Raw genomic sequence first — 22,700 nt, forward strand, 5'->3', positions numbered from 1 at the left:
TAAGGTGAAAGGTAGGGGTGCCATGATCCAGGCCCCAGAAAAGGCCACTTGAAGTAAAGAATATGGAAAACAAGTAAGTTTCTTCATCTTTAGGAGGGCTTATGGATCCCCAACTCTATGTCCATATAACTTCCAAAAAGGTTAATAACTGATTCTAATACTCTCTACCAGCTCCCGAATGGCTTTCTCCCCTACTGGGTCACACCATGCTTCGTTTTCTCAACACGGTTGGCACCAGAGGACAGATATGAATTTGGGGGCACTTTGCCCAAAGTCTGTAGGACTGGGAGGTGGAGAAGAAAGATTTAGCTGGTTGGGCAAAAGAAGTAGTTGGCTTTCTCACTATCTTTTCTCCACTCTTCCCCTCGTCCTTATATTCTGAAAGTTAGTGGCAAACTGGATCAGATAATTCGCCCAAAGACCTACGGACAGAAAGAGAGCTCCTAGGTTTGCAGTTTCAAGTCCACTTCCCAATGCACAGAGCCTTTGTTCTCAGTTCTCCGCTGGGTCCTGAGGTCGACAACTCTCCGGAAGCGATTGCTGAGGACCCTGGGTTTCTTGGCTTCTCAATTTCTCTGTCTCTCGCCTCAAAGACTCTTCAAAGCCATTGTTGGCCCTGCTCCCCAGCCTGGCTGCTAAGATCTCTGTACATCGACCCTACCCAAATCGCTTCCTGGATTGGAGTCAAGGTTATGTTTCCCTACTTCAGGGGCTGCGGGTGTTTGTGTGTGTGTGTGTGTGTGTGTGTGTGTGTGTGTGTGTGTGTTGAGAGAGAGAGAGAGAGAGAGAGAGAGAGAGAGAGAAACATACCGGCCTAATGGAGACAGTGAGCACAATTGCTTTGTGGTGTGTGTGTGTGTGTGTGTGTGTGTGTGTGTGTGTGTGTAGGGGTAGATGGAGTAGATCTATCCCACTTATATAGGGTTCTCCTTGAGGTAATTCTAAGAAGATGCCTTTATTTTGGGAAACTTTGAGGGAGGGTATCTTGAGAACAGAAAAAGAAAAGTATTGGACATCCGAGTCCTCTAAGGGAACTCAGGTCCAAGGTGGAAACTCCTGCAGGAGTATATTCATCCCACCCTCCTCCACCTTTGCTCTAGGGAGTGCTCTCTGGTTATGAACTGAGAGGGAGTAAAACCTAGCCCCCCCCCCCCCATCTGAACTGACTCCCTATCCCTTAGGGAAACATTGGGCATGGATCCAAGATCTAACTCTGGGCGTGGACAGAAAAAAAAGGGAGGGGGGAAGGAAAAAGGGGAGGGGAAAATCTTGTAAAACTTTTATGCCAAACAAAGTTTTGAAAACTTCCCTAGTGTTACCATTTCAAAAGGTTTATAAGAATAATAAAGAAGTGTTGTCGCGTGGACTGGTATGGACTGATGGGAGACTTGTTTAGGGATATGAGATTGAACGGGAACCGGCATATTCTCTCCAGACACGGAAAACGACTGCCCCAAGGAAGGATCCACCCCCACCCCCCCACCCCACCCCGGCCTGACCAGGCCTAGTCTTTCGGACTCTTCTTTGCGAGGGGAGGGGTTAGAGGTGGCGCCCTTGACTCCCTTGAAGTTCAAAGTTCTTCCTTTCCTTGGTGAGAAAACCCCTGAACTCTCTACCTGAGAAATCGTTCTTAGTCTTTCCCTCAGCCTGTGGAGGGTTGTCTGTATTCCCAGCCTGGGCTGGTAGGAGAGCCTAATAGCTGGATTCATCTTGCCTTTTTCAAAAATGCTCCATTTATCCGATGCTCCCACCTCCCTTTGTGTCCTGTGTTTCTTCTCCAGAAATGCACTTTGGAAGGGGTAGGAGGTATGAAGAACTGGAGCTCAGACTAAATATATTCTAAGAATCCCCTCCGTGCCTCTGGATGGGCATCCGACCTTGCAAGATCCCCCAACACCCTCATCCTTTCCCTTTACAACCCAGTATATTTTCAAGTCCCCCAAAGTCTCCCTTGACCCGTCGCCCTAAAAAGGTAGGGGGAGGGACCCAGCCAGGGCAAGGGGCCCAGCGGGCTCTCCCTCCTGGGCCACACCACTTAATACCCTTGTAAACTCCCACGTGCGCTATAAACTTGGATTTTACGACCAGCATTCCTCTTTAGCTCCAGGAAACTTTGAACTAGGCCTCGGGTTTATTTACTGGGGGGTGGGGGGGAGAAGGAGTAGGTTTGGGGAACAGAAGAGCTGAAAAAGGAAGGAGGCAGGAAAAAAAGGCAAGGAAAGGGGGTTGGGGTGTGCGGGTATTGGGGAGGGGAGATCCAGGAAAATTCCCTCTCCGATTTGTTTACTGTTTAGTGCGGAAGCTTTCTCCCACAGGCCAGACTGGGTCGTTAAGGCCAAAATGAAGCTGGTTTTAGAGGCGCGGGGGGCGCTTTATGGCGGCGTCTAGACTAGTATCTTTTGTTCCCGGGAAGCGCCGCTGTTGGAAGGGATTAACCAAAGCTGCAAAACTCGGGAGAGGGCTCCACGCTGGAGCAGCTCTGACTTGGTCCAGCACTTAGTGAATCAAAGGTGGATTTTCTTAAAGGGCGGAGAAATAACCTTTTCTCGCTCTCTCTTTTTGGGGGGCGGGGGGTAAGATTGCAAGAGTAGCGAGAGCCAGGGTCTTGGAGATCCCGGCCCGGGAAGGATTAGGGTTTTCAGAAAGAAATGTTTTCTTCCTACCTCAACAAGCTATACCGGTCGTACTCTTCTCCCCCCCACCCCCACTCTCCCCCCGCACCCCGACTCCCGCCCCTGCCCAACCAATTCGCCTACACCCGACTCCTAGGAGGCTTCGGTCATTTCCCTAAGGTTTCAATTCTACATTCCCCAAAGTCAGCTGAGTCTCCTCGAATCAATGGAGTTCATTTATTTTCTTTCTTTCTGTGTATTTCACATATTTGTTCCCATCTTATTTTATCAGAAACACATCACCCTCCCCAAGTCAGCCAGTCATCTCGCTACTCTCATGACCTTACAGCAGGGAAACATACATCGCACGCGAACACACACACACACACACACACACACACACACACACTCACACGCAAATGCTCTCGAACACATTCTGCACAATTACACATCCCCCATATAGACAAACTGTGTCTGCCCATGTGCATAAAACCAGATATACGTAGAGAATTAAATAAACACACAAACCCAGAAGAAAAACATCGTACTCTTCCGCAGATACCTCTCCCCCAAACGAAAACAAACGTTATGAATAAATTGTATATGTCCATCTATATAGGGTATACATTGGTCCCAATTTATCTAAACTAAACATATAGTCACCGGCTCCTGAACTGGCAGCTTTTCCGACGTCAAAGGAAGCATACCAGTCATTTCGCTCCCTTACTTTCACCTAATAGACTTGTGTTGAAAAATGTTTTCTGTGAATTGAACAAAAACATGTCCGAATGTAGAGAATGCTTGGAGGAGGAAATGGAATCCTCCCAATCCACCTCACCCCTAACCTCCCAACCTGAGTCGAGTATAACAAACTAGAGGGCTTCCCCCCTTCCCATGAGTCCGTGGCTGAAAGGGTGATAAGACACATCGAGAGAGCCCCTCCTTCTATCTTCAGGAACTCTAAATGCAAATACAGTTGGGTGCTGAGGCTCCTCGCCTCGCCTCACTCCAGCCATCTCCTCCCTCGAAGCCCTAACCCCCCTTCTCACTTCGATGTCCCTCTTCATAAAACGAATCTTGCTGATTTTATACTCTGGTAGGAGCAATGTTGTAGCAGACAGAAGGCCCCAATGGATGGTCCGAAGATAGTCCTAGCTCTCGTTTGTTATGTCTAGAGAAACCGTGAGGTGTCCTTGCCATTTGTGCTGGGGAGGGTGGAGGGGGGAGGGAGAGTGGGAGAAGGAAGGAGAGCGCATTGCCCTTCGACTTTATATTCCGACGGTGCCTTAGGTGGGAGGGGGGTGCTATGGGTAATTATTACTGTGCCCCATCTCCCCTTCCCCCCATCTCAGGGCCCCAAGACTTTCCCCTCCTTCTCTCTCCCTCCCTCTCCCAATAATCACCATATATAAAAATTCCAATACAGTCTTCTCGTGAAGGGGGTGGAGAAAACCCTGCAAATTTAAGTGCGACAGACGGAGACATCTGGAGGGAGGGCGGCGGAGCCAAGAAAATTCCTATAAATTTCAATTCGATGATGGTTACAATTAACTCCACAACAAACATGTGCTTAAAAGCACAATGTTGCTGGTAGTTTGGACCAGGCCCCGAGTGCACATGAGAAAGGAGAGGATTAGGAGGGAAAATGGAGTCTCCGTTTCCTCGGCCTGAAGAGGAAGCTACACACAAACACTCATCCACACACGAGCACAGAGGGCATATAGTATTCCATAAGCATATAAAGATTACATGGCGCATGCATCTCTTGTATCTGTCTCCCATCTCCTTGTCTCTCTCCTCTAGTCTCCCACCCTCAACAGTCTTGCTTTCCCCTTCCCATCCAGACATGCCCGTATCTACAGTGTCTCTCATGCCATACATAAAGTGGTTGCTACACTGAGGATTTGGAGAAGAAGAAAGCCTAATGAAAGGGCTAAATGAAATAATAATTTTGAACAGAATGGAATCTCTTTATTTTCCACAAAAATTCACAGAAATCCCCCTCCCAGGATGGGGATGGATGGGAATTGCACACACACATACTCACACGCACACGCATACATACGAAGAGTTGGGTTCTTAGACTTTTCATTTTTCTTTTTCCTCTCCCCGACATAGGTGGGTGAGTGGGGGGCAAAGGGGAGGAAAAATACTTGCGAAATGTATTTACAAAATTCTCAGGGACTATGTGGGGAAAGTGTTAAACTTACCCTCCCCAGCCTTGCTTTTTTTTCTTCCCTCCTACACCTCCCCATTTTTCTTTTTCTTTTTCTCCTTAAAAAAAAAGAGGTAACAACTGCATAGACTATAGATACAGATGTAAAAGACCTGGGAGGGAAGAAAGGAACGGTTGGGAGAAAATATCAGGAATCTCGCACCAGAAAAGAGGGTTCAACATCTGTACAGGAGAAGACAGCTCCGTAGGTTCACAGCTGTGCACCTAGGTGCAGACGGAGGTAGGACACGGACTCTGCACACCTAACACCAAATTGAAGGTACATGAATTTCACACCATGTCAGGGTCGAGTTGCTGCTCCCCCATCCCACCCCCCACAGGAGGTGGAAAGAAATTGGGGAGGGATTGGAGGAGGCTTAGGGCTCTCTAGTTCTCAGGCAGGACGTTTCCAGGTTTTTGCTCACTAGGGATGGGGAAAGGCATCATTATCAGGTTAGACTCAGACGCCCACCACCCCTATCCTGTTGCCCGTCCAAATCCAACTATTCGAATAAAATGTTGTATGGTGTGGCTTTCCTTTGCTTTTGCTTTTTAAATAAAGAATTTTCATCTTGACCAGAGAAGATTTCCACTGGCGATTGATCACCTCCCCACCCCCCATACACAAAGTCCCTGACATCCACAGCGACAGTCACAGACCAAATGTGGAGACAGATAGTTCTGGGGAGAGACTAAAGGGAGGGGTGGGAGAATTGGGGAGCCCCACAGCCCCCACCAGTTGACATAGTCCAGTTTTCCACCCGCAGAGAGAAGGCGAGTTAGAAAAATAAAATAAAATAAAATAATAAAATAAGATAACCCCACACTTTTCTCCTTCCCCTGACCTCCCCCTCCCAGTCCAAGGTTTACAGTAGAGGATTCCCAGAGAAATACTGCAGCCGGTCTCTGCTCAGTTTTTTCTCTTTCATTCTTCTGTTCTGAAACCAAATCTTCACTTGTCGGTCTGTCAGGTTCAGCATCCGGGACAGCTGCAGCCGCTTCTCTTTGTTGATATAGACGTTGAAGAAAAATTCCCTCTCCAGTTCCCGGATCTGGAATTTCGAATAAGGGCAGCGCTTCTTTCGGGTGCGGGGGGCGTCTGGAGGGAGGAGGGGACAAGTACAAGGAGAGGGGGAAAGAGACAAGTCAGAAGCCAAAGACCCCAGAAACCTGGGGAGAAGATTCCCTTCACCCGGCCCAGCCCTGACCTCCAGCCTCTTCCTTCCATCCTGACAGGATGCTCTTGGAAGCGGGGCACATGCAGTCTCCCGACCCCACTGGCTCCAGCTTATATGGACCGAGAGGCTCTGCAAACGGATTTCCCCCGGAATTGCTTGGCTTGATTATGTTATTACCGGGACTCATCTCTATTTGTTTGCATGTCCTGAATGTGAACTATTATTTAAGAGTGGAAACGGAGGAATAAGCAGAACCTGGAAAGGAGGGACTGGGGAGAAAGAAAACCAGTGACTATTTTCACATTTGCCTATTTATTTCCTCTCCTCAGTCTTTCGCTAAATCCTCCCAATCCAAGGGCCTTCTCTACCCGCTCAACTTCTTCTGTAGTGTCTATTTCTTATAAATCCTCACACCATCCTCCTGGCCAAAGGAAGTGGAACGGAAAGCGGGGAAACTGTTGGGTACAGGCGCTCAACCCACTCCAGCGATCCAGGCCCAGGAGCCGGTCGGTGGGAAGCGAGAACACTTTTCAATGAGGCCACCTCTTCCCTGAAGCCTGAATTTTTAGTTATTGAATTTTGCAGTTTAGGAAAGCCTTGGAGCTGCTGACGGGGTCCGGGGAGGGGAGCCTCACTATTACTTTCCCCAGACCCCACAGAAGTCAGACAAAATACCGCCTCCTGCAGTGGTCCCCTCACCACCACTTTCCACCAATGGACGGTTCTGCCCCTGGCCCTAAGGACCCCCAGATATTTCGTTTCGATTTTTAAAGAAAACCTAAAAGGAAACGAAGCTAACCAGCCCTCGATTGCCTCTCTTGTTTAATGTTCTGCTCAATTGCCTCTCTAGCCCCCCCACCCCTTCTCTCTCTTCTCCCAGTCTCACTCTCGCCCTCCCCTTTCTCCCCCTCCACTCCTCCCCTCCCTCCCACCCCCCTCAGCAGTCCAGGTCCCCGATCCTTCTTTCCTTAAATGCTCCTCTAAGTTCACGATCAAAGTTAATATCGCCCGCGATGGTGGTGCTTTTAAAAATTTCACAGACTAAGGGAGATAAGGGGGGGGGGGGTTCACAGAGCATTTCCAAAGAGCCCTTTTCCCTCGCTCCCCACCCTTTCTCCATCGTAAAAAGTCGAGTCGTTGGGAGAGAGGGCTTTGTAGGTTATAATAAAATCCTTTGAATGCTTATAAAACTCCACATAAAATCAGACCGACCCAAAACACGAGTCAACACCCCCCGCCTGCTTCCCCCCTCCGCCCTTAACCTCCCCCAGTTTACTGGCTAGGAGACTCGCTACCTACTGGAACTGGTTCCCTTGCTAGCCTCTTTGCTGGCTGAGTGGGACGAGCCGGACGAGCTGGGGTTAGTGTTCTCCTCCTCGTCCTCCGGGTCTCCGCCGGACTCGGGCCGGGGAGCTAGGACCCCGGGCTGGGGGGGATCGGGTTCCCCCTTGCCTTCTCCCTTGCCCACGCACGGGGGCTCGGCCGGCCCGTCGCTCCCACAGTAGGCATTGTCGAAGAATCGGTCGAAGGCTTGGGGCAGGACGCTGTTCTTGTTGACTGACGAATAGAAGCCGGGGCCCGGGTGGGGGGCGCTGGGGTGGTGATGGCTGCCGTAGGAGCCTTCGTTTTTCATGAGGATTTCGGTCACGGTGGAAGGAGGGAGGCATTCCCTGTGCATGAGCTCGTCCGCAGCGTAGCAGGAAGAGTAGCTGTTTCTGTGATGCCATTTTCCCGAGGTCTCCAGGCCATAGGAGACCTCCCGGACTGGGGGCACTTGGGTGGAGTAAGGGTAGGAGATCTGGCGAGAGGGGGCCTGGGGCAGGAAAGAAGAGACGGTGGAGAACTCGGGCACGTAGTAAGTGCAGCTGGGTAGATAGAGATTGGAGGCGCAGCTCCCTCTTTCGCCGAAATCAGCGCCCCTCTCTTTGCGCGACGGCGAGCAGAAGTTACCCAGGTTAACCGAGTTAAACATCGTTCTCCTTTTCTGCCTGCTCTAGATGGAGGTTTTGGACCCAGTCTAGCGAGGGGGGAAAAATTTGGGAAGGCGAGATGACGCGTTATCCGTCTTAGTCTCTCTCTCCGAGCACGTGATCTAAAGTAGATATTGTCATATATCAGTTCGGAGCACTTCAGAGACGTAGGAGGGGTTCTCTCTTAGGTAAGACCGGGGAGGTTCAGGCGATTGGTTTGAGAACACCGCAGAAACATTATGAAAATCAATTGCAGATTTGTATTCCTGTTCTCTCGTCACTCCCCTCCTCTCCATTCCAGGGAGCGAGCAAAAGGGGAGAGAGGGTGGGGGTGGGGGCGGGCGGAGAGGGGGAGTTTTGGGGGCTAGTTATATTTTCTTATCCCTACTGCTTTTCCCCCCTCAGGACTGGGGGAAGGGGAGGGAAGTTCTCACATATGGGGAAGGGGTCTCGCTCCTTCTCTCTTTATTTAGACAGGGACTAGGTGTGTGTGTGTGGGAGGGGGTAGAGGGTTGACATTCACTTCTACCCCATTCCATCTGGGTAGAAATGGATTTATTCCTCTTTCTCCTCCAGGGTTTTAATGATTTACTCCCTCGCTCCCACTATACACAGTAACCTGTTTGGTAGATTGGGAGAGAGTTTGGTAACTTCTTGCTCCTGGATCTGGGGACGAGGGTGGGGTGTGGGAGTCCTTTTCTTTCTCTTTGGGTGGACAGCAAGGTGAGAGAAGTTTCCCAAAGGTCTTTAAGCCCAGCTCTGAGCATCCTAACTTTCTCTCACTCCTCTGCTCCCTTCTCAACCGCTTTGGGCTATGGAATTAGTCATCTATCAGAGGGGCGAGCCAAGGAGTCCAGCCGGTGCCTGGCTAAGTCTGGGAAAAACCTCTTCTAATGTTGTGTTAAATATTTAGTGAGAGAGAGTGGCCCTGGTGAATATTTCATACCCGCCTTTATTGTCAATCAATGCCGAGAAAGCTAGATCCACTGTGGATTCAAACCCCCAAACCCCAAAGAAAAAGACCGATCCAAACCATTTGTCTTATATTTCCCTCCTTCCCTTCCTCCCTCCCTCCTGCCCTTCTGGGTCTGGCTCCCACACATATCCACTGCCAATCCCTTATCCCCCTTTCTGGACCCACCGCCCATACCCAGACGGGGCTGCGGGCAAACACTGGGGTTCTGGGACCATTTCTTCAGTTTTAGGGTTCTTCCCTCCTCCAATTCTCTCTTCCTGGAAATGATCGGAAACTGGAGGCTTCGAGGCCGGCCAGGGGTTGATCAGAGCTGCTGATCTAAACTGGTGGGGCCCCCAACTCCATTAGAGTAGGCGGGTCTCACGTTTGGGGAAAATTTCCATCTCCCAAGGCAGGGGTGGTGACAGCTGCAGACTCGCATCCCGTTTCCTCGGAGTTGCTGCTGGGTTGGGAAAGGTTTGAGGACAGGGTATTTTTTTGTTCCCTCACTCCCAAGCAGGCAAAGTTCTTTCCTCTCCTCTCTTTGATTTTTGGTCCCCTCTAGAAGGGCCAACAACTTGATCGGTGTCCTATAATGGGGGACCGCCGCTACTCCAATCCTGCTCCCACTTAGTATGACCACACTAGACACAACTGAGCAGGAAAAAAGAAGTTTATTTGAGGGAATGTCAGCAGTGCATTTGGTGGAGAGGAGAGAACACGGCTTGGGACTTCAAGGGCATGGCAAATGAGACTTTTCCAATACTGCTCTCCATTTTTCCTTTAAAGAAAAGAGGTGGCAATACCCCTAAAATTAATTCAGACCTAATTGCTGGAGAGAAGGTTTACTAGCTTCTCTTTCTGGGAAAAAAGCTGGCCGGGCTGTGATCGTTTCTATCTGGAGTTTCTATCTAGGCAACTTCTGTTTTCATTTTTATTTCATTTCCCAAGATTTTGTTTTCCTTTGCCCATCCAGGACTTATTGGGGACCATAGCCAGAAGAATTTCTTTAGCCTCTGTCTAGGGACCCCTTAAACCAGTCTTCTACCCCCGAACTAAGTCATCTTCGTGTACTCTTTGGCGCCCGACTGCTGCTGCTGCCTGTGGGTGCTAAAAAAAAAAACCAAACAAAAAAACCCTCAACTTGTATCCCATTAAAGACAACATCTGGAGCCAGTGGTGGTCTCCGTCCCAGCCTTACGGCTGGGCAAGCTGCAGCGGACACTAGCATTCTATTGTTTTTGTTAATATCCTAATAAGCTTGCTAAGCCAGGAATAACTTAAGATCCAGAACTTCCCTCAACCCTTTCCCCATTCCCCTATGTTCCCTTCATTCCATTTTTCCTTAGTTCCTAATATATATTGAAAGAGAGAACTTTCATATTCACTGTAAATATATGTATCCACATTTATGTGTATGTATGTGTATGAGAGATTATATATGTGTGTATATACATACGTATATGTATATATGTATATATGTATATAACACATATGAATTATATAATAGGATTGGTGATATGAGGGAGTCCTCAGAAGAAAGAACAGGTCAGAGACAGCTCGGAAGCTAGCCAAAATATTGGTTTTCTGCTTTCTGCTCTACCCGTTTATAGGGAGATTTGGGCCAGAGCTTTTAATTATCGTGTTAGAGAAGTATGGATTGTAGCTTTTATAAGGTCCAATAGGACGCCACTGTGTTGTTCATGGGAGGCCAGAAGAGCCCCATTTTGGGTCAGGACCTCGGGTAAGGAAAAAGAGAGACACCCCTCTTTTCTAGGAATATGGAACTTGGGAGAGACAAAGGGAGTTATCTCCACAGGTCAAGGCTATGACTCTCCTTCCTTTCCTTAGTTGCACTTCTTTCCCAGTCCTAGGGACCCTAGGCTGGAGGGGTTGGGTGGGGGCGGACTGGTGTGTGTGGGGAAGGGAGATGGGGGGGGGAGTTAAGGATCAATAGCTTAAGAAGTAAATAGCTGTGAACACCCAGTGTAAAAGTGTGTGTGTTTGGGGGGTGGGGGGAGTTGCCGCCTTCCTGTGAGGAGACAGCTGTGCAGCCTTAGCACTTGAATTTGACCACCAAAGTTTATTCCGGGGCCACCATAAAAGTGAGACCAGCGACGGGAGGGAGCTGCCGGCGGCTCCATTTCCTTGAGACAGAAAAGAAAGGAAAAAAAAAGTCAAAGGAGTTTGTCCCCACGAAACTATAGAATTGCCTGAAGCAGGCGGCTCTGTGCTTATGGAGTGGGTTGTTTGCTATCTTCCCTAAAAATTAGTCCCCAAAGTTAACTAAAATTTCCCTATTTAAAATTGATCTTTGTTTGTTGGCAATAAAGACAATAAAAAATTAATAAAACCTTCCTTTCACTCCAGCCCCAACCCCTCGGACTTTGGCGGAGGGAGGAGAAGCACATGGCTAAGGCAGCCGAGGTCACTGAGGCGTTGATTGGCAAATATGCCCATGGAATGGCCTGGCCTTCTCTTTCTGGCTCCAGAGCCCCACCTGGGAGCCTGGCCCTGGGACTGGGCCATCTGGAGAGAGACCGGGAAGCTTTTCCTATGTCCCCTCCCATCTAGTCCATAGGCAATTCCCAGAGCAGCCCCTGGCCTGGCCGATGGCCCCTCTGTGTCTGCCTCCAGTTCTGGGGCTAGGTAGTGAGGGCAGTCAGAGGGTTCGAAAGTGCTCATTTATTTCAACTCCCAGAAAATTACTCCTGAGGCCTCTGCCTTCTTCCCACCCCCACCGAATAAAGTTTCTCTTATGTCAGAGCCAGGAGAGGGAGACAGGCTGAGGGAATAAACTTATCTCCTTTTCTTTTTTTTTTCCAGAGGGAGAAGGGGGACAGTGTCCCCATAACCTTCTCTACCCTCCCTCTTCTTCCACTCACTCACATATAGGGAAAAGGAGGGTGTTGTAACTCAAGAAAACTTGAACAATGGAATGAAGGGCAAATTCAACCCAGTGCTTGAACCAGTGCTGGCCCCTGCCCTCAGTTCCCTGCCTGTACCACACATTCCCTAGACTCACGGTGTTGACTTCTACCATCGGCTGGCAGGCAGGCAGCTACAATTTCTTCAGGTTCCTTTGGCTAGTCTAGACTATCTATCGACTGGTTTGTAAGACCTCGGGTTCTTCTCTCCCATCCTTATCTCCCTGACATTTCTTACAGAAAAGGGGGCGAGAAAGATCCCCTCATGGGCCCTATGCTTCTGATGTCTGAGGAAGTCAGGGAGGCCATGATTTTAGGGGGCTCTCCTCCTAGTCTCCCCTTGGTGGTGCTTGTTTCCCTCATATGTTGGGGAACACTTCCTTCTGCTGGAAGGCAGTCTGGCAGGTTCTTTAAGGATGAGAAGAATCCAGACTGGTTTGTTTAAGTAAGAAGAGTATCGGTTTGGGGTGGGGATATTGAAGGCCAGCCCCAAGTGTCAGACATCAGTGTCATTGGAAGGAAGCTAGTCCGTAGGACCTGAGGATAATTCCAAGGGAGAAAGGGAGTCATTTAATTCTTTCCTCGGACCTGCACTCTAAATTCAGATTCATGTGGAGTCAATAAAGATAAAAGGAGAGAAGACTCTGTGAGTCACGCAAAGGAGATGCTTTGAGTATGGGGAGGGCCGGTAATTTATTTTTCATTTATTTCCTTTTCCTCCTTTTGTTTTGTTTTCTTTTCTCTTCACATTGCTTTGTGGGGTATTCTATCCTGTCTTTTCTGTTGAGGTTGTATTTCTCGGTACGTGAGTTATTCGGCTTTTCAGAGTCTACCCAGATCTAATTCGACTGCCAGTGGCTGGTGGCCGGGTGGAGACTGTCTCTGTATCACTTTGGGGCCCTGGGGAGCTGCAATGAAAAAAGCGGGATAGAGTGGGGCGGCAGGCAGCCCAAGTCTAGACTACCCAGACTCTTATTTCTCCTCTAGACCCACTCTGGTTCTCCCACTGCCTGCCTGGGCTGAGGCTTCATCCCACCGTGCGGAAAGGAGCCAGCCTGCCAGGAACTGCCGGGACAGTGGGATGCCAGAAAGCCCCCAGTTCCACCACCTCTTTTACTCTCAATCCCACATCCCTAGCCAGGAAAAAAAAGATATCAAAAGCGTGGAGCAGCACAAGTCCATTTCTGCCATTTTAAAAAGCCCATTTTACAAGTTGGTTTCATTGGCCCATTTGCCAAATGCCCTGAAATGAAGGAGATAGGAAACATGTCGGCTAGAAGGATACCTTCTTGCTTTGGAAGGAAGAAATATATGATTCTTCTTCTGTCCGATTCACTTGCTGCATTGCCACGGGAAACCGATTCTCCCTTTCTCTTTCCTCCTGGGTCACCTGAGCTCGGTCTGTATCCCCTACTAGGATCCCCAAACTCCTAATTCAAAAGGAGATTGAGGAAAATGAGAGAGGGTCCGAGGGAGAGAAGAGGAGAAAGGAAGAGAAAGGAGAAGAGAAAGGGGTGGAGGATAAAAGTGACAGAGGGAGAGGAAGAAAGGGGGAGAGAGAAGAGACAGAGAGAGAGAGAGGTGAGTAGGAAGAGGAGAGGAGGAGAGGTGAGAGGGATGGGCCGCCGGATACCATTCCCCGCTTTTAGCACCTACTTAAGTCTCCTACCCAGTTCTTGATGATCAAAGTGCAATGGCGGCATTTTTATGAGATCAACTTCTGGGGCTCTTAACTTGTAATCAGACTCCTGGTGGAAAATGAAAAGGGCAGAAATACCCAGAAAGAAGAGAAAGGTGGAAGGGAGGGTCTGCTTAGTGAGGAAAATCAAGACGCTTATCAAGAAAATTCTGGTGACCAAAATGTTTACAAATCGTCTTTGCTTCTACAAGATATAATCTGTCCATCCGTCCTTCTACCAGGAACTATCTCCAAAGTGGCAATTCATTTTCTTGTTCTTTGCAGAATGACAGTGGTGAGCATATTCAGGTATAGCTATAAGCCCTGTATTCACAGGCATGATGTAGAGGTACCATTCTTGGTATTCAATCTCTGTCTGTGGGTATGAGCAAGAGTGAGTGCATGTGGAAGAGTATTGCATCCATCATATACTACTTATTAAGTCAGCCTCTTTTATTTTGGCCAACTTTTCTCTTTTGGATCACTTTCCATTATTTCTCTTGTTACCACATCCAGAAGTTCAGTATCAGGAAGATACATCAGAGATTGATTGCCTGGCCCCAAATTTTAAGAGCCTTGTTGCCATAAATGACTGTCTATTGTTTGGACTTTTAGCTTGCATATTTGAGAAGCAGAGGGGACTGATGGCTCCTTGTATGTCAATGTGAGTGTCCTGCATGCATATGTAGGTGTATACCCTTTGTATATGAACGTCTGGGGTTGATGTGAAGCCAGTTGTATGTGTAAGCGTGTTGAGTGTATATGTTTTTGAACATGTGTGCCATCTGTATATTAATGTGCATAGGGAATGTGTACACATGAGTATCCTGGATGGGTGTATGTGTGTACTTGTTTATGTCTGTGTGCGTGAATATGGTGAGCAGACTTGCTTGTATATGTGCCTGTATTTATTTATATTATATATACATCTATAATAACATATGGGTAGGTTGTGTGTAAGTATTAATGTGCTTTGATGGATGTGTGTCCATGCATTGTGTGTATTGGAATGTAATATGCATCAGTGTCCATGAATACTCATCACTATAGACAATAGAATTTGGGCATGATTTTTTTTTCAGAGAATCTGAGATGGGGACATTTATTTCAGTGTGTAGAGTCTTCACCTATGTCTTCCTGTTTTTTTATATCAGTGTGTTCATGCGTGTACTTTGTATTGGTATTTGTACCCAGAAGAGATGGCATATATTCATGTCTGGGTGTGAGCCCAGTAATAGGTCTGTAAAAGTAAGTCTCAGGGGCTCCCTGACCTCTCTTGCTTGTCTGTACCCTTATACCTCCCTTTGAGAACCAGATTTCTATCCATCTGAGAGCATTCACAGAACCCATGAAAGGGTCCTCAGCAGCCTCGTTTTTGTCCCTTCTCATCAGGTGGACCCAAAACTCTGCATTTTCTCCCAACTTTTGTTTTAAGGATGAGATTTCCTGCCTTCCTGAAACATTTAAGTCTTTATTATGATATTGCTGTCAGTTTAAGAGATGAGGACAGGTAAGGACTCATTGACTCCTGATAAAGTGCCAAAGTTCCCCCACTCAGATGCTCCCCTTTCGTCCCCATATATCCCTAACACTTGTCCTTTTGGATTGTTACAAATACAGTAGGCCTAGGGAGGGTAGAGACGGATACAGATGGAAGCCAGGAGGATGGGTGTCCTGGCTTTTCCAAGCGAAAATTGTCCTATTTGACTCTTTAACTCTTTCAGTCACACCTCCAGTTAGGCAAGGGGAACAGAGCCTGATGTGGAAAGTCAGAATCTTGTTGCTTAGATTAGGTGTCTTGGGGGACACGCTTATCTTTATATCCAAGGGGTCAGGAACTTGCCTTTAAAGCCACGAGTCTTTAAGGACAACAAAGAAATATAAAATCCTTCTCCTTTGTTTTCTATTTGGGGATTGGATGGTTTGAGGACGCTCAGAGAAATAGGGACTAGATGGAAGAGATCTCAGTCTATCCCTGGGCCTCTGGGGCCTGAGCTGTGGGATTAAGTTTCTAATCACAGCGGAAACACGGGGGTAAGGAGAATAAATGGGAGAAAGGGAGGGTATTGGAGTGAGGTAAAAGGATGGGCTGAAAGGCAAATCTCGGAGGTGGAGAGAAGGGGAGGAGAAATGTCTCAGCTATTTTCAAGGCAAAGCCACCTTCAATCCGAGGAGCCCTTGCTCCATTTTTCCCATTTTGTCGTCTCCCTCCTTTTCCTCTCCACTGGGAGTTTATTAGAATTTTTAAAAGATGTAATTCTGGATTTGAGCCCAAGAGCAAGTTGGAGATATTTGGCAAGGTGTTGGGAAATATCCATGTGGAGAAAATGAAAAGAACTTCAGTCTGAAGGATCAGAAAGAAAATCCCACTTTCCCATCCCTTAAAACACCCATGATCTCTTGTTCTTTACCCAGAGGACGCTCAATATCTTCCCTCCTACCCCCCCATTCCACCACAGTAGCCACTACCCGACAGGCCCAATCCAAGAGCTACGATCTAGCCTAGCTTGAGCCTGACTCGGATTCCAATTCTCTCCCCCTTTCTCCGCCCCCCCCCCTTCTCTTTCTCAAATTCAATCTCTGCTCTCTCCTTGATAGCATACTAAACCCTTTTTTATTTCTCTATCCAGGCTGGAGGCAACGGGGTCCAGCACAAGCGACTGATATAGTGTTGTTTTGTCCAAGACCTTGTTTTTCTCTTGAACAGTCCACCCCCATCTACCCAACTTCCCAGCCTTTGCTAATTTCAGGTTTAAGACGCTTCTTTCTGGGTCTCACTTCCTTCTTTCCTACTACGGAGCTAATAAATGAACAAATAAATAAATAAATCTCCTCCCTTCCATTCCCTCCCCTTCTTCCTCTCCCCCTTACCGAGTGCGCTTCATTGTTTTCTGAAGGAAATCGTAATGCTCAGACATTTAAGCTGAAAATGGACTTTTCTTTATGACGTTTAATTTCCTCTTCAACTCTTACGACCTGCTCAGCATCTTGCAGGAATAGAATGGATTTTGAAGTCAGAAGAGAGGGGGGGGGAGGAAGAGAGAGGAGGAGGAAAAGAAGGAGGAGAGAAAGAGGAAGACGGAGGGAGGGGGAAGAGAGGGAGAGAGAGAGAGAAGGAGGGAGAGAGAAAGGGAGAGAGAGGGAGAGGGAGAGGGAGAGGAAGAGGGAGGGAGGGAGGGAGGGAGGGAGAGAGAGAGAGAGAGAGAGAGAGAGAGAGAGAGAGAGAGAGAGAGAGAGAGAGAGAAGCAGACAGGGGAGGAGGGAGAATAGGAGGAGGGAATTACCGAAAGAGACAGAGCAGAAGAAGAGACACTAAGGGAGAAAAGAGAAAAGTTTCCAGGCAGTATTTCTGTCTTCATTACCTCTGCTTTCATTTCCGCCGCTTCCGCTGGGGCTAGGGGTTGCACTTCGGTGCCCCCACCCCCAATAAAGGGAGGGGGGGAGGCATTAGGGGGGAAAGGCCCCAAAGAGGCCAGTGTTTACAAGACCAGAAATGCCACGGCCATGTCCCTGGCCCAGAGAAAGCCCTGAAAATGGAGGACTAACGCCTTCCTTATAAGGTACGGTGCTAACTTGACCTTCACTTTGTAATGGCGACCCCCGCCCACCCAGACTGCCAGCGGGCAGCCAAAGTCGCTGGACAAAACAGGAGAGAGAGGGATGGGGCAGCTGAGAAAGACCAACCAAGGCATCACTCTTCTTTTTACTATTATTTCTCTTCATCTTCTTTATAATTATCATCTTTATCATCATTATTATCATAATCGTCTTCTCTGTGTTTCTATCTTTTCTTCCTTGTTCTTTTGTTCTTTCTTGCTTTTTTTTTCTTCCTCTTTAGTTTTTTCCTTCTCTCTCCCAGGCTCTCTCTCCTTATTTCCCTCTTTTCCTTCCTGTCTGCCTGTCTCTCTTGTCTCCCTGTTTATCCATGTTTATTCTTTCTCTTGCCTCCACCCCTATCCCCCACCTCATCCCCACCTCACTCTCCAATTTCAAAGACAAGAAGAAACATTTCCAATTCTCCTTTAGAACTGATCCTTTGCCATCACAGGAAAGAAGTCCCCCACAGGACGGTTTAACTTGGGAATCAAGTGCCAAAAAATAAGGAAGATTTGAGGGCAAGAGACTTTTCTGGGAATTTGAAGACCAGAAGCTCAGCTGGGGATAGTCATGAACTTGTCGATAATGTGATCATTTTATCTCCTTCTATCCTACACTCCTACCTTCCCTAAACTGGGACATCTTCCTAGGCCGGCCTTGGAACCACGGCAGAGGGGATCACTGCATTTAGCTTGGGGGGAGGGGGCACACAGAGAGAAGTGAGGAAGTGGAAGCAGTTGTACATGAATCCTGCCAGACCTGCAGCCTATTAGCATGGGGCTCTGAATTAGATTTTCCCTTTCTCTGTTGTCACAACTTGCCCTCCCCAACTTTGGAACTGTGAGAGGAGAAATTCCAAAGCAGCTCCCTAGATGCATATTTACTCTCCACTCCTCCTTCCCACAACTCCCAGGGACTGGCAAGAATTAGGGGTTTCTTCAGAATGCTCTCCCCCCCCCCCAAAAAAAACACAAAAAGAAGGGCTGCTGTGTCTCACTGGCTTGATTGTATCTGCTCCTCATTTTGAAGGCCTCTTGTCTAATAAACTCTAATCATATCCTATGCAGCTATAAAATGAGATTATCGACACCCATATAATTATGTATTATTCACTTAATTGTGATGATTAAAAAACATCAGGGGCCAGGTCTACACTGGCAAAGGCAAACTAGGAATTGAGAACAGATCATGGAGGGAATTGGGTTAAAGGATCACTAGGACTTCAAATTCCCCTTTTCCTCAAAAGAAGACTTTGGAATCAGAGAGATCTGGATCACTGCTTATTTTTCAATCTGCCTATGAATCTACATTTATATCTTGGGTTGGAGAAATATTCAATTTTCAAAAGGTTGTGTGTATTTGTTTGTGTATAATAAATATGTATGTACACACATATACATAGCAATTAAAACTATGCATTCGTACTCTCCCTTAGATCCTTTATCTCCCAGCAAATACCCAAGAAATGATCAGACCATAGGAGTAAAAAAGGTTTTCTCTCTACCCACATATACAGACAAAATTATCCAGGTAATTGCCCAAATTCTCCATTTTACAAGGCTATGTAGACCCTCCAGGATGTTACCAGGAAGCCCTGAGTGTATGTGGAGGGGGGAGGGAGGAAGGCTGCATTTCAAATGCAAGACATTGAACAAGTTTTTCGATCTTACATTCTCAGACTTTAAAGTTCTATGTAGTGTACATTTCCTTCAGTCATATTTTTCTCTCGCTCTCATCCCCCCCCCCTTTTTTGGGTCCCTTTAAAAGAGGCTCAGATCATCTCCTGCTCTTAATAGATGACTATAAAAATAAAATTAATTTCCCCCCTGCCCTTTAATATCAATATCTCTCCATTAAGTGCGATCATGGGCAAGAATAAACAGAGAATTAAGTGCTTTAGCCCAATGCTGCAATTACACCCAAGTTTTTATTTTATTTTATTTTCATTGAACCAGGTTTATCTTGGGGTATTCGGTTTACAATGGGGGGTGGCTTTTTTTACAAGCTCTTTGGGCCTGAGCCAGTGCAGATCTCTGAGAGAAAACTTAAAACCAAGCCAGAGAGAAAGAAATGAACATAATGTGAAAATAGAATCAGAGAAGGTGACTGAAAGGAAGAAAAATGAGGCTCAGAAAGGGACAGGAATACACGAAAACAAAAGAATATACACAAAAAGAAGAGAGAGAAAATGGAGCAAAAAAAGATATCTAATCGTATGTAGATATTATATGTATATATAATTATTAATCTTGTTTTTTTGCATTTTGAATTTTTGAGTCATCAGAAAGGAGAAGGATAGTGAGAGGAGACTTCACCAAACAAGACTTTGGTAAAATTACAAGGGAAAAATCAGAAGAAGGAAAAAAACCCTACCAAAACCTCCAACTACTATTTCTGTTCCCAGACAAGTAGACTTCGGAGTCCTGCTCCCTGATTTCCCTCCCTTCAGATGAGATTTGTCCCATCCTCCCTGTCCCCCAATCACTGCTGGGGACCCATTAAGCTCCCCTCCCAATCGCCCAGTCTCTTCCTGTCTCTCTTATCCTTTCCATCTTTATGATGAGGCTTGTTAACAAGAGTAGCGAGTCGGCTACATATATCTCTGCTGAGCTCGCTCAGGCGTGGAGCTGGCTGCTGTAGGTAACTACCAATGCACTAATTAATTGATTCCCTCAGATAGTAAAATACCATCATGTCTACACAAAAAGTCACCAACTCATAAAAATATCTTTACACACATATCACCAGAATATGCATATACGTATATATGGTAAGTACTTAATACTTTATATGTTTAATAAATATCCATTTAATAATTATGAAACATGTTCTTACATTGGTTTTATTTACATAATATATGTGTATATATTCCCAGATTGGTTATATATGATATATTATATATGTGCGTATATACATATATGTGTATGTATGTGTATATACACACATATTTTTATATATTCCCAATTTTTATCTGCTTCAAGAGAAAATGTGAACTGGGGTAATTTAGGGGATTAAAATAATGTTATTTCTCTATTAAAAATTTACTGTATACATAATTAAATTCTGTAAAAAAAAAAAAAAAAGAAAAAAGAAAAACCACCGTTGGAAGCGGGTTTGGGGGAGGAGTAAATTATTTTAAGCTCCCTTAAAGCTTTTGTAGATTCCCCCTTGGGGCAAGGAACTAACCCAGAGTCTGAGCAAAACTGGGGTTGCTTCATTTCCACGTGCAGGAAAGGAAGCCTCATCACTTGGAAGCTTTTAGAAGTGGACAGTAAAAGATTTTGGATGCCTGGTCTGAAACATTCCATGAACCTACTAGGGCCTTCTTCTCTGCTCTCCTAACACGGGAAACCCCTTCTGCATTTCCTGATCTATGAGAACATTGTAGGATCTTGCAGTATTTATTAAGACAGTGAGTGACACCGAGCCAAGATCTGCCCTGTGTTCAGAAAAATAGCTGAAGGGGAGTTGGGACTGTTCAGCCTCTGGCTCCTTTGCTCTCCTGGCTTTCTGTGGCTTCCAGTAATCTACTATACATGGGTCTAGGCAAGAGTGCTGTGACGATGAATATACAAGCAGAATATAATTATATGTAATACATTTGCCCACATAATTATGCATTTCGACACCTGCAAACAAGATTTAGAAAAACAAATAAAGATAGAAGATAGAGGCACTAAAAATAGAAACAAAGACAGTGTGTGTATAAGACATAGTAACTGCAGATAAGAACTATGAAAATAAAAGAAGTGGAAGATACAAAAATAAGACTCAGATATGTTCATAGATTAGGTGGATTGCTGGTTAAAGTTAGGTCATCCTCACCCCCTGCTTTATGAATACAGAGAAATGCATGTTGCATCCATCCATGTATATGGCATTACATTAGAGATGTAATATAGAATATCTTACTTAACTGGTGGAGATGCATGAAATTTGGGCACCCTGATGCAAAATAGGAGATTACCCCTGAGATTGCCCATTTCTCCTCTAACTCTCATCCCCTTTTTTTTCTCAGCAGGAATAAGGGGATAGTTTTCTTACCTGTCCTTGTTGTTGGTGAGGGCCAGGGTAGCTTCCAGCCTAAGCAAGACAGAGTGACTTACTCATGACCATTCTTGGGTCCCTGACCTACCTTGCCCTTGTCAGAGACAGAGAGAAGAAGAATCTTATGTGACTGTGGATAGAAATAACACATCACAGGGATCCAAGGCTTTTTTTCCTCTTTATGAATTGCTAGAATGTGGCATCAGGAAGATGATTTCTACTCTTCCAACATGTATTGGAAACATTCTTGCTAACCCGTCTCCCTTCTCAAAGACCCAGTGTGGGAACCTAAGAGTCCTGGTACTTGTGATACCATTGACTCTCTGAATTCTGGGGCTCCCTGGGCAGGACCTAGGGGCTGGTCCTTGGAAGTACAGGGAAAGGAGTAGATGGATTTTAGGAAATACAGGCTGAGAGAAGTACATATCAGTCCTATTCAAACGACACACATGGAACTGGAGCAAATCGGGTTTGGCTAAAATCTGCAAGGTAATTTCGTGGTTTGGGAGGGGTGACTGGCGATTGAGAGGCTTGGACCAATAGCTCTCTCTGGGTCACTGGGAGCCTTTAATGCTAAGCTGAGGTTAGGGTTTGGTTACAAATTCCTGTGATATGGCCAGAAGTCTGAAATCTCCCATCTGCCGAGCTCTAAGAGAGTAAGATGGATTTAGTTTTAGTAAGATGGACATAGACACCCACTCTTACTAGCTAGTATAGGTCATCCAGCCCTCTTCTTGACTTCAAGAGGGGCTCCCTCAAGGCCATCCCAGAAAGATGGTGTGTGTGTGTGTGTGTGTGTGTGTGTGTGTGTGTGTGTGAGAGAGAGAGAGAGAGAGAGAGAGAGAGAGAGAGAGAGAGAGAATAAAACTTAGGGTTTGGTGGGTTTTTTTTAACAAGGTTCCCAAGAAATCTATCTTCCAGTGTCTCTCTCTTTAGAGCCCATACCTATGTTATCTTATTACCTCATATCAATTTGTATTGTGATGCATTACATTGAGAATAAATTGTGATCAGTTCTTATATTCTATTATAAACATGTGCCAAGTTAAATTACCTGACAGCCGGTAGGGAACAGAGAACCAGCCTGACCGCCGGGTAGAAAACAGAGAAGCAGAGTCCTGCACCTTCGGCTACATTAAAGCTTTTTGGCCTTGCAAGGAGCAGGGCTGTGCTGGGTAACACGCCCGCCTCGATGGAGCTGCTACGGTCTGAACCTCTGGAACTGAAGTCTAAATAGCTTCTCGGGCGAGAGCAGCCCCCAGCGTCCTCTGGGTGCCCCATCCATCACCGACTCCAACACTTCCTTTGTCTCGAAGGAGCTGCCACTTGAGTGGGCAGGGCGCCGGCGGGCGGCACTGTGGAGCCCCCGGGGCGGCTTGGAAAGACAGTGTAGGGGATCAGCAAATAACTGGACGAGAGTGTAGCAATGTTCCTGAACCTGACAAAGCCGGCAGATAACGCATAAGTAGGGCTTCTGTTTCCAGATTACAGATTTAAGTACTCTCGGAAACTTATCTAACG

The 22,700-nt window shown here is 46.6% G+C and overlaps 1 protein-coding gene across 1 annotated transcript; it reads right to left on the reverse strand.

The window, feature by feature from the left end:
- Positions 1-5,693: 5,693 nt before the first annotated feature.
- On the reverse strand, positions 5,694-7,977 carry HOXC11 (homeobox C11). Its single transcript, XM_036762050.1, has 2 exons — positions 7,305-7,977; positions 5,694-5,926 (listed from the first exon to the last, which is right to left on the reverse strand). Exons 1-2 carry the CDS (start codon positions 7,975-7,977, stop codon positions 5,694-5,696), a joined length of 906 nt encoding a protein of 301 aa, XP_036617945.1.
- Between the last annotated feature and the right edge of the window lie 14,723 nt (positions 7,978-22,700).

This window comes from Trichosurus vulpecula, chromosome 5 (genome assembly GCF_011100635.1).
Source record: "Trichosurus vulpecula isolate mTriVul1 chromosome 5, mTriVul1.pri, whole genome shotgun sequence".
Taxonomy (NCBI): Eukaryota; Metazoa; Chordata; class Mammalia; order Diprotodontia; family Phalangeridae; genus Trichosurus; species Trichosurus vulpecula.

What these genes read in the sequence shown, in the direction of transcription:
- HOXC11 (XM_036762050.1), bottom strand. Translation starts at nt 7,977, where the DNA reads ATGTTTAACTCGGTTAACCTGGGTAACTTCTGCTCGCCGTCGCGCAAA. An exon ending in TAGCAAGGGAACCAGTTCCA is followed by an intron (nt 5,927 to 7,304) that starts GTAGGTAGCGAG and finishes TCCTCCCTCCAG; the next exon opens with ACGCCCCCCGCACCCGAAAG.